The sequence below is a fragment of the Nicotiana tabacum genome, chromosome 6 (genome assembly GCF_000715075.1).
Source record: "Nicotiana tabacum cultivar K326 chromosome 6, ASM71507v2, whole genome shotgun sequence".
In the NCBI taxonomy this organism is placed as follows: Eukaryota; Viridiplantae; Streptophyta; class Magnoliopsida; order Solanales; family Solanaceae; genus Nicotiana; species Nicotiana tabacum.
In genome coordinates, this window is record NC_134085.1 from 165,245,180 (window position 1) to 165,257,749 (window position 12,570).

General features: G+C 35.8%; 1 protein-coding gene across 1 annotated transcript; it reads left to right on the forward strand.

Moving 5' to 3' along the window:
* Positions 1 to 1,464: 1,464 nt before the first annotated feature.
* LOC107809209 (uncharacterized) lies at positions 1,465 to 4,989 on the forward strand. Its single transcript, XM_016633803.2, has 2 exons — positions 1,465 to 2,001; positions 4,628 to 4,989. The coding sequence occupies exons 1-2, from the start codon at positions 1,559 to 1,561 to the stop codon at positions 4,740 to 4,742; spliced, it is 558 nt and encodes a 185-aa protein (XP_016489289.1). The 5' UTR covers positions 1,465 to 1,558; the 3' UTR covers positions 4,743 to 4,989.
* The last annotated feature ends 7,581 nt before the right edge of the window (positions 4,990 to 12,570 follow it).

Here is a 12,570-nt window from a genome sequence, read left to right on the forward strand (position 1 = left end):
TGTTATTTCTTCGTAATTGTTAAAGAGAATAAAATTGGTAAAAAGGTAGGTGGTTCACTAATTGGCTTGCCTAGCTCACATTAGTAGGCGCCATCACGACTCCCGAGGGTGGAAAATCTGGGTCGTGACACAAACTTAATAACAAACTTGCCGATAATAGTTTAACCGAGGCGAGCATAGCTGATATCCGACAGAGATTTATTTTGAACACAATAGAAGTTAAACCGTACAAAGATTCAGTATAGATGAAGTATAATAAAATTTACAGTGAGCTCCATATCAATTAAAGAATATTTTATACATAATTTAAATTACTAGCGTTTTTCTTATACAATTGAGAAACACAATTGTGAATACAACTTTAATAAACAGATAGAGAAATAATCATACTACACATAATCGTTTCATATATAAGCAAAATTTCTGTATGTTCGTCCTAAAGAAAGTAATAACAAATTTTTCGATGATAAACTTTCAGAAACAGAAACAGAATACTGGTATTACACATAATCGTTTAATTAGTACAGTTTATTGTGAAAAATTTATCATAAAAGTAGAAAAGAAACCAATTTGGAACTATGTAAAGTTGACTATGTTACCTTTGCATCTTGTAAAATCAACTCAATGGCATATGGTATTTCAGGCTTCAAACAATCTGGGATTCCCACATTCGAACGACTCTAACTTTGAGATTCAATTTCATCAAGTTGCTTGAAATTTGACTGATTTCATGAAGTGTTGTAGCCATATTTGCAAAGTTCTGTTTTTTAGCAGAGAAAAAAAGGAATGTAAAAGAAAAGAAAAGAAGTAGCAGACCGTTTGAGACATTATTATCGTAGAAGACAGTTTCTAAGTTATGGAGTTAGGTTTTGATGCTCACGTTTGGGAAGAGCATCGTGGAGTGTTTTTCTTTTTCCTTTCTTCCTATTTCTATGTAAAATTATTTGTAAATAATTTTTGTAGTCGAATATTTAGGTTTGTAGTCGAATATTTAGGTTTATAATAAAATAAATATAAATTAATGAAAAAATATGGGAGTCCATCTTTTTAATTAACGATCGTGGTGTATTTTTATGTAAAATTCTCTTTAAAAAAATGTCGTGAGTAATTATATTTTTTTAGTTTTCAGGTTAAAAAAGATATGCCCAAAAAACCGGGGCATGGTGTGAATAGATCTTCCCAAACGTGGGATGTGAATAACTGGCCAAATTAATGGCTTAAAATTTTGTAAGTTTTTTTCTATTTTCAATTTTTTTGAATCTCCAAATTTATTGGAGTTTTGTCTTAAAATATGACTTGTGTTAGATATTTCGTCTTGACACTTGGCATAAAATCATGGACTTGCCTCTCCTTTTCTATATTAAATAGATAGATTAGTTAATTTTCACTTTTATTGCCCCTAACAAAAATTCATTTGAGAAGACAATTATTGAAACTTAATAGGTCGTTTCATCATTTGTTTGAATTTTGAAAATACAGGCATACTGTCATTTAATCGGGAGGGTTTGATCAATGGCAATGTAAAACCCCAAAGCTTAAGTCTTAAACACACAAATCAATGGCCCTTTTTCCGTCACCGTCTTCCTTAAACCCTTCGCTTTCTTCTCCCAGCAACCAACATCGTACTACATACTCCCTTCCCAAACCTGCGCAACTCATTACTGGTCCTGTTGTCCCTTCCTATCTTCCATCTCTCTCGACTATATCGTCACCTACAACCCCTATAACCCCAATACTAAAACTAGACAAAGATCGTCAGTCTTCTTCCGACCATCTGTTCCCTTCACTTTCTTTTTCCAATATTCTCTTCTTTAAATCAGCGTATAATGTTCAGGTTATAGCTGGGGAAAACGAGCCCGAAGAGAAGCTCATCGGTCGCTTTCGTAGAGAAGTTCTCAGGGCTGGGGTTATCCAAGAGAGTAAGCGCCGAAGATTCTTTGAATCTACTCAGGAAAAGAAGAAAAGGAAATCTCGTGAAGCTGCTAAACGAAACCGCAAAAGGTTTGCTTCGATTGTTGCATTTTTATTATCGTTGTTCTTTAAATCTTCGTTGGATGTTAATCTTTTATCTATTCAATTTTATGCTGTTCAGAAAGAATGGTATGAAATTTGTTATGTGTTGCAGTAAATAAATAGATAAATATACGTATTCCACCACAAACATTTGATTATCTATATATCCACTCTTCATTTTTCGATGGTTCTGTTCTGTTTGGTCTCTTTGTTGAAGTTCTAAAGTTGCCTGAGTTAGTCAATTTCTTCGTGGTGGAGTCCCATGTATCACAGCAAAAGTATAAAGCACTTTAATGGGAGCTAAATGCATTTTGAGGTTAGAACAGAGAAGTATCAGATAGTGTAGTTGAGCCCCTTAAAATTTGGTCAGGTGAGGCTTTGCCCCTTCAAACTAATTTTGTGGCAATGTTGAGATTATGCTTTTACATGATATCGTAAGGCCCTTAACTGTAGAAAGGTAGGTAGGCTACCACTATTCTCCCTGACATTTTCATAATCCTTTGAGAATTAGAAAAAATAAAATTAACATTTGTTTCTGCCCCAAATCAGTTTATGCACATCCTTTTTTTGACTGCCCCAAAAATAATGTTCATGTCCTGGAAACTGAAAATTTTAAACTTTGGTTGCACTTTTACTATTCTAAAAATAGCTTTCTCTGTAGTCCATTTTAGAAATAAAAAACTAATCAATCAGATTTGCATCAATCACGAACTAGTTGCGATCCGTTATATGAATCATGTGCATCCATTTTACTCTATCAGATCCTTCAGTATTAAGAGAGTTCACTCATCATAGTTAGACTATTCTATACCGACCATGAACTTATAGTAACCCTTCTGCCATTTTTATTATAGCCATCAACATACCACAATCTATCCGACCATTGTTCTTATCCGTGTTTCGGGATCGATTAAACTTTGCGAAACTCACCTATGTTGGGTTCCCATTTTAAAAAATGGAAAGGAAATGGGGAAAATACTTGCCTTGGTCCAAAAGTTTGAGGGATTTGATTGCCTAACCAAGATATTATGGAGGTCTATAACAAAAGTGAAATAAATTTCTTCAAAATATAATGTATCCGGCTTGCATAAGCAGCGTTTCTTCTCTTATTGCTTGTTGTAGAGTAGGTCATTCACATTATGAGCACATGCCTCTGACTTTAGTTCTGCGCAACTAATTTGGTGCTAGAAATTTGTATTTATCAGTTAAAACCATCTCGATTTCAGCATTTTCTTTAGTGAAATCTGCTAATATTAATTCAATGTTTGTTTCCATACCTCTAAAAGATATGGGGCCAATTACCAATATCTCCTACATTTTTCTTCCATTCCTAGTGAATATGTGTTGTTTCTGTCTCATAGCTTCTTTTAATCCTTTGGTGAAAACATATTGGACATGTCTTTCTCTGAAAGCTCATACAGTTCAGTTATGGTCATGCCTAGTTTCTGCTAAATGCAGCATGCTGAAAAGGTACTGACTCCAACTAGCTGAGCCCAAGTGTAAGTAATTGCTGGTATTGTCATACTGTATGACAAATCAACTGGTGGATGCTCGCTTTTCCTGTTCGCTCTCTGTTGCTCTTCTGAAAGTTTTGGTCGGGTGTTAGCAGTTAAAAACCATCATAGGTCCTTCAAATAGAAAATAAGATGCCTTTCCATTGTTGATTTTTTCCAGATAGATAAGGTGAAGCTGGAATCTTTTAAAGAAGAAGCATTTGGTTATTATCTTTTCCAGGGATTTACAATTGAATCCATCAATTTGTTAATATAAATGCATTGAGATGATAACTCTTTGCAATGCCTGACCTCTTCTAGTCCCTAGCCATTTCTCAACAATGGGTGATTTGAATTCTTCAGTTTTTTGGGATGCTTATGGCAAACCAGCATTTACTGATTTCTGAAACTTCTTTGAAATCCTTGAGGTGTCATTTGACTCGGTAATTTCCATCTCTGGAGAGTGTCTTTTGGATCTCTTCTATTGGATTGGCATTGCCATTGACATCAGGAAAGAAATGAGATATGACGAACGGAGTCCTGTGAAAACTCCCGAAATGATGATGCACACTTTAATCTGATGGTGCTTACTTGAGGATATAATTGAATTGCATTTGCAGTTGTTCACTGACTTTGGTGCTGAATTCTATCTGGTCTTATTTGATTCTCTTTTCTTTACTTTGAGCTGTTGGATCACAAGACTCTATGGTTCTCGGGTAAGTTTAGGCTTGTTGTGACTGTGTTGACTCCCTTTACATAACTACTGGTATATTTTGCTCTAGTCCCTGAAATGATGGATAATTTTGCTGAATTTGAGGTCAGCAAAAGATAGATTACCTTTTATCATATTAATCTTGAGATTTAAAAGATGGAGCGTAAATAGACCGATTGGAGTGAGGTGATGAGCAAGATATCAAATGGAATCTCTCGGGAATGGAAACCTACATTTTAATTCATTGTCATATTTGTCAGATCTTGACGACTTGAGTTCTCGTGCTTGTCCTTGCTAAGTTTTGCCTTCAAATTTGATAGCTTAGTTTAAGCATTGTTAACTCTTATCGCATGGACTGGATTAACAATTGCTAATGATGGCTAACCAAGCTTTTCCTCCATATTTACAGAAGGCCTCAACCGAAAGCTCTCCCATGGGATACACAGGAAACTTTGAAGGATGAGGGGTATAAGTCCGATGAAGACAGCTGGGACCTCATTGATGTGGAAGTACCCTATACTTGACCTTAATGAGCACGGTGAAAAGGAGGTGGTTTGGGAACAAAGGTATCATATAGTAACAAATTTGATTGAAGCGCAAAGAGCTTCTACATAGCTCTCACTGGTTTTGCTATAGAACCTGGCTATGTCTGCAGTTTGATATTTTGTAAGCCAATAGGAATATATAGTCACTAGTTTCAGCATTATGGTTGCCCTGACGGCTGATGCTTTTACGAGTTTATATTGGAGATTAATGAAAGGTTGTATATCTTGATATTTGGATTTTAGTGCAGATTTTGCAAAATGTGGTGATTTTCCTGTGGTGATTCAATAGTTAGTATGCAATCAAAGCAAAGAGAATTATGTTCTAAACTGATGCTATTTAATCCAAGCAGTATTACTTTTTGGAGTTGCAATTTTGCAAATAGATACAACCCTATAGCTCTCCCTGCCTTTAATAATCAATAGAGTAAGGCCTTGCAGTGAATTGGACTGGATAACGAGTTGGTTAATATTGTAAGGTTTAAAGATATCTAGCTTCAATTTCCGCCATTCATTTCTTGTTGCATAGTAGCCTAATAGCATGTTTGGCTAAACTTTAAAAATTAGCGGTTTTTTTCAAAAGTGTTTTTCTCAAAAGTACTTTTGGTGAGAAGCAGTTTGTGTTTGGTTAATTAATTTGAATTTTTTTTGCTTCTCCAAAACTGTTTCTGCTTTTACTCAAAAGTACTTTTTTTCTTCTAAAAGTTTGGCCAAATATTTTAACTGCGGAGAAACTTGTAGGTGCTTGAGACTAGAGAAGTGGGTCTGCAGGAAGGGAAAAACACATGTTTTTCATGTGGGTGTTGGACCCCTCTTCAGAAATGAGGGAGAATCAGTCAACTGAAACGAGAACATAATCTCCTATGACCAATTGCAATTTGATTACAAAAATGATCTTACAAAGATCTAATCTGTTTTATATTGCTGATTATTGTGAAAAAGGACCTTATTAAATGAAACAGAAGTAAGAGGATGGGTTAAATGTAATGTTGGGAAGCAAACACTGATAAATTCCTATTTACCACTCAAAACGTAACAAGAGGCTCAGCAGACAAAGGGAGATAGTCTTGTTTTTTTCACTTAAAAATTAAAGTCTTGGCAAGCAAAAATGATGGGACTTTGATAGGCCAATACGGTTGTTTTAATCCTTGGGAAAGCTATCACCCGATATAATAGCCTGTTTGGCGAAACTTTTTTTTGGCCAAAATTTTTTTTTTTTTTTGTCAAAAGTACTATTGACAAAAAATTGAGGTGTTTGGCCAAGCTTTTGGAAGGAAAAAAAGTGTTTTTGAGGAGAAACAAAAACAGTTTTGGAAAAGCAGAAAAAAATAGTTTCTTTCCAAAATCACTTTTTTGAGAAGCACTTTTGAGAAAAATACACTTAGAAGTAGTTTTTTAAAGCTTGGCCAAACACTAATTGCTGCTCAGAAATACTTTTCAAACTAATTAGCCAAACACAAACTGCTTCTCACCAAAAGTATTCTTGAGAAAAGCACTTTAAAAAAAAATACTTCTCAAAATAAGCTGATTTTTGTAGCTTGGCCAAACGAGCTATAAGGCATAGAGGTTGCGTAATTTAGTTTTGTGAAAACGACTAGTTAATTAAACCAATAAACTCAGTCACTTCTCAAGATTGTGCAACCCTATTAGATAGTACATTGCAGCAATTTGTTACAAACTCAGAGTGTCGTTTAGATTGGGGTCTTTGTGCACCTGAGATCTATTGCTAGGAATTTCATATACACGTTGAGTTTTTTTTTCCCTAGATTCTCAACATATTCTTCCATTTTTTTGTAGCAACCCCTTTGGGAGGGTACTACTTAGGAAACAAATCTAATTTCCTACTTACAAAATATTAAAAGAGATATTAATAAAAATATTCAAAATAATTTTAGTAGCGGAAGTAGGCCCATGCGAAAAGGTTCAAAGTGCAATATTTTTTTTTTAAAATACACCATAATTTTATTTTAAATGAAATACAATGTCCAAAATGTTAACATATGGTGATATAACCCTTCTTGATTAATCAACAGATTAAAGAAACTTCCTAACAGATTTATACAATCTTTCAAAATCACTACAAGTTTGTATTGTACATAAATTTTAAACTATCGGGTAAAAAAAAGAAACTAGTTTTCTCCTTTTCTACATATTTACAAGACAAAGTGTAAATTCAGTATATTACAAGACTTGAGTTATTAAAACACCCTAATACAATAAAATAGGCTACAAATTCAAGTTACAAGATTTTGGTCTTTAAAATCCAACAAACGGATTCAACAGCTCTATTCGAAGAAGAGGCCATATTAAAAGTCCTATAAAAGATAAGATCACACTGCATTAGGGACATGTACATGATGCATATGCACACAGAATACAATAAATTAAATTAAACAAGTATGCAAAACTTTATAAACTCCAAGTCTTTTTCAAGAAAGGAAATAACAACAAATACTAGGTACTATCACAACAAAACAAATCCTAGAATCACAAACTGTGACTCTGATACCAAAACTTGTAGCAACCCCTTTGGGAGAGTACTACTTAGGAAACGAGTTTAGAAACTTACCAATAGGAGCAACTTGATCTTCACTAAAAACGAAATTTGTTTGTTAATTTAGTAGAAATCCATGATTTTTTTCATGAAACTTCAGATTTTCAAGTTTCTACGGAGGAGAGAGATAGAGAGAAGGAGGGATAGATAGAAAGAGAGAGATGGATAGCTACTCTTCTTTGTCTTGAAGAGTAGAAATAAAATGGTTACCCAACTACTAAATATTCTTAGATAAATACAAAAGGTTGGAAACCAAAACTTAATTATATATTATATTTAATAATAACTAGTCAAAATAATATTAAATGTTACATATAACAATATCATGAAACTTCATTGTCAATATTAACACAACCTAAAGTAAGAAATTTTCATATATTGACCATTTCACATTTAGGAAGTGCAAAGTAAAATATTTCCTCGTTATAAAAATGTCCAATCAAGAATGCAAATATTATAAAATATTTTTGGGGTGTTACAACTCTGTCCCCCTAAAAAACTAGTCCCGAAACAAATGTGGATATTGAACTCGCATATCCTCTTCTCGCTCCCAGGTAGCTTCTTCGCCTGAATGATTTCTCCAAAGAACCTTCACTAATGGGATTCTCTTATTTCTAAGCTCTTTTATCTCACGCGCTAAGATTTGGATTGGTTCTTCTTCATATGTCAAATCAGGACTAACCTCAATAGACTCAATAGGAAGAACATGAGATGGATCTGAGCGGTATTTTCGAAGCATAGAAACATGAAAGACGTTGTGGATCTTACCTAATTCAGGTGGCAAAGCTAGCTTATATGCAACCAGACCAATTCTCTCAAGTATTTCATAAGGTCCAATGAATCGAGGGCTAAGTTTACCTTTTTGGCCAAATCTCATAATCTTCTTCCATGGAGAAACCTTTAAAAATACCTTATCGTCCACCTGATGCTCAATTTCACGCCTTTTAAGATCAGCATAGGACTTTTGTCTGTCTGAAGAAATTTTCAAACGATCCTTGATGATTTTTACCTTATCTTCAGTTTGTTGCACAATCTCAGGACCCACAAATTTTCTTTCACCAACCTCATTCCAACAAAGAGGTGTTCTACATTTTCTCCCATATAAAGCTTCATAAGGAGGCATGCCTATACTTGATTGGTAGCTATTATTGTAAGCAAATTCTATTAGGGCTAAGTGTTTGTCCCAACTACCTTTAAACTCAATAATGCAGGCTCGAAGCATATCCTCCAAGATTTGTATTACCCTTTCAGACTGACCGTCCGTTTGTGGATGGAAAACAGTACTAAAATTCAACCTGGAACCCAAAGCTTCTTGCAAGCTAGACCAAAATCTAGATGTAAACCTCGGATCTCTATCAGACACAATAGAAACAGGGATTCCATGCAGCTTCACAATCTCATTAATGTACAATTCTGCTAAATGTTCAAGTGAGTAGTCCATTCTGATTGCCAAGAAGTGAGCACTCTTAGTTATTCTATCTACAATGACCCAAATTGCATCATGATTTCTTTGAGTGCGTGGATGTCCATAAACAAAGTCCAGCGTTATCCTTTCCCATTTCCATTCAGGTATTGACAAAGGTTGCAGGAGACCAGCTGGGACTTGATGTTCAGCCTTTATTTGTTGACATACCAAGCATTTAGAAATGAACTCTGCAATGTCTTTCTTCATACCACTCCACCAATAGTGCTCCTTAATGGTCTGATACATTTTAGTACCTCCAGGATGCATTGCATAAGGTGAACTATGTGCTTCAATCAAGATTGCTTTCTCAATTCATCATCATTAGAAACACACAACCTATTTTTATAAAATAAGGTACCATCTTTCCTTAATGAAAAATTTGATTCTCTTCCATTTTGGACTTCTTCAACCCGTTTCACAAGCTTCTCATCTAACTTTTGTGCTTCTTGGACATGCTCAAGTAAGACTGGCTTGACTTGCAAATTAGCAATGATAGAACCATTAGAATTAAATGAAAGACAAACATTCATGACTCTTAATTCAAGAAGCAAAGGCAAAGGACTTAGAGTTAAACTTGCAAGGGAATTGCGACTCAACGCATCTGCAACCACATTGGCTTTACCAGGATGATAATCAATCATGCAATCATAATCTTTGATGAGTTCAAGCCATCTACGTTGTCGCAAGTTTAACTCTTTTTGTGTACCCAAGTATTTCAAACTCTTGTGATCAGTAAATATGTGACACTTCTCTCCGTATAAGTAATGCCTCCAAATTTTTAAGGCAAAAACGATGGCAGCAAGTTCAAGATCGTGAGTGGGATAATTCAACTCATGCGATTTCAACTTTCGAGAGGCATAAGCAATTACTTTCCCTTCTTGCATCAAAACACAACCCAAGCCACAATGAGATGCATCACTATATACCACATAATCTTTTCCTTTAGCTGACAAAGAAAGTATTGGAGCTTGTGTCATCAAGGATTTGAGCTTTTCAAAGCTCTCTTGACACTTGTCATCCCATACAAATTTGGCGTCTTTCCCTAAAAGTTTGGTCAAGGGAGAAGCTATAATAGAGAAGCCCTTCACAAACCTTCTGTAGTATCCTGCTAAACCCAAGAAACTTCTTATCTCAGTTGGAGTTTTAGGGAGTTTCCAATCAACAATAGCTTGAATCTTACTAGGATCAACCTTCACACCTTCAGATGATACAATGTGCCCTAAAAAAGCCACTTCATTCAGCCAGAATTCACATTTGGAAAGCTTCGTGTAGAGTTGTCTCTCTTTCAGAATTTGCATGACAATTCGGATATGCTTATCATGATCTTCTCTATTCTTGGAATAGATTAAAATGTCATCAATAAACACCACCACAAATTGATCGAGATAAGGCTTGAATAAACGGTTCATTAGATCCATAAATGCAGTAGGAGCATTTGTCAAACCAAATGGCATTACCAAAAATTCATAATGGCCATACCTGGTCCTAAAAGCAGTTTTAGGAACATCTTGCTCCCTCACATGCAACTGATAATATCCAGAACTCAAGTCAACTTTTGAGAATAAGCTGGCACCCTTCAGTTGGTCAAACAAGTCATCGATTCTAGGCAATGGGTATTTGTTCTTGATTGTTACCTTGTTCAGCTGTCGGTAATCAATACAAAGCCTAAGAGTGCCATCTTTCTTTTTCACAAATAAAACAGGAGTTCCCCAAGGTGAAATACTGGGACGGATAAAACCTTTCTCAAGAAGTTTTTGCAATTGAGCCTTCAACTCTTTTAATTCAGCTGGAGCCATTCTATAGGGAGCGATAGAAATAGGAGTAGTTCCAGGGACAAGATCTATAGGAAATTCAATCTCCCTTTCCGGAGGCAACCCAGGAAGATCGTCAGGAAATACATCAGGAAAGTCGCACACAGTTGGTATGTCCTTAAGACTTGGACTCCCCAATCGTGTATCGACTATATGAGCAAGATAGGCATCGCAACCTTGACAAATCATCTTCCTTGCCAAGACCTCAGAAATAATATTAGATGACAATGATCTTTCTCTTTAAACTACCATGTGTGCATATGCATCATGTACATGTCCCTAATGCAGTGTGATCTTATCTTTTATAGAACTTTTAATATGGCCTCTTCTTCGAATAGAGCTGTTGAATCCGTTGATGAAAGTCAGGCCCAGTATAATGCCATGCCTCACCTTTAGGGAGGAAATGAGGAACCCTTGCCTGACCTAAATCATCCTCGTGTTAGTGGAAATGAAATAGGCAGTAATCCAAGAGCAATGAGTCATAATACTCTATTTATGACTCCCCCATTCCAGCAGATGGTTGAATTCTTTCGTCACTTAGCTGGGACAATGTCAGAACCTAGTGAAATGAATTTTGAGAAGATGAGAAAAATGAGCGGAGTTGAATTTGAAGGCACTACAGATCCCACGGTAGCTGAACAATGGCTCGAGCGCATGGAGAGGGTATTTGAATAACTAGAGTGTACTAATGCTGCCAAATTTAAGTATGTTATCTCTCTTTTACAAAAAGATGCCTATGATTGGTGGGTAGGTGTGCCAAATGCAAAAGCAAAACCTCCGGTGCTGACTTGGGATGACTTTGTGAAATCATTTCGTGCAAAATATGTTCCCCCTGTCTATTGTGATGCTAAAAAGAAAGAGTTTCTGAATTTAAGACAGGGGAGTATGTCTATTGCAGAGTATCAACAAAATTTCTCAGGCTTTCTAGCTATGCTAAAGGTATTATTGATGGTGAAAGAGACAAGTGCAGAAGATTTGAAGAAGGTTTGAATGGTTATATTTGAAAATCAGTGGCAATCTTACAACTTGAGGATTTTTCCAAGTTGATTTCAGCTGCACTTACTTGGGAAAGAATTGACAAGGAAGAAGCTAGTAGGAGAGAAAACAGGTTTAGGAAGGGTAATTCAGATTATGGCGGTCCATCCAAAAAGGGAAAGTTTGATTATTCCAAGATTGAGAGTACACATAAATCATTACATCATAAGCAGAATAAGTCAAATTTTTCTACTGCCAGTACTCCAAGTTATGGCCAAGGCAAAACTCATACACCTACTTGTGTACAGTGCGGGAAGAATCATTATGGTGCATGTAGACGAGCTTCTGGTGCTTGTTTTAATTGTGGAAGCATGGATCATAAAGTGAAGGATTGTCCTAATCCTAATCCTCTTTCTTATACACATACATAAGGATCAGTTCAAAAGCCTATCACTACTCATTCTTAAGCTAATAGTAGTGCTAGACCTCGAAATATGCAAGCAGCGGGCTCGAGTGTAGCTAATCAGGCTGGTGGGTCGAGAGTTGCTGCACGAGTTTATGCTATGAGACAGAAGAATGACCAGGATGGTCCGGACGTGGTTGCTGGTAAATTTCACTTGTTTGGCATATCTGTTGTTACATTATTTGATCCTGGATCTTCGCACTCTTATGTTTGCTCATCAGTTGCATTTCCCGATACTGTTAAATCTGTGAGACTTGACTTTGATGTGCTGGTCACGAGTCCATTAGGTCATCAGGCTGTTGTTAACAGGATTTACCGAGATTGTCCATTCATGATTCAAAATCTGGTCTTCCCTGTCGACTTGCTTGAAATGCCCTTCCGAGACAAACCGTGGCTCTGATACCAAAACTTGTAGCAACCCCTTTGGGAGGGTACTACTTAGGAAACAAATCTAATTTCCTACTTACAAAATATTAAAAGAGATATTAATAAAAATATTCAGAATAATTTTAGTAGCGGAAGTAGGCCCATGCGAAAAGGTT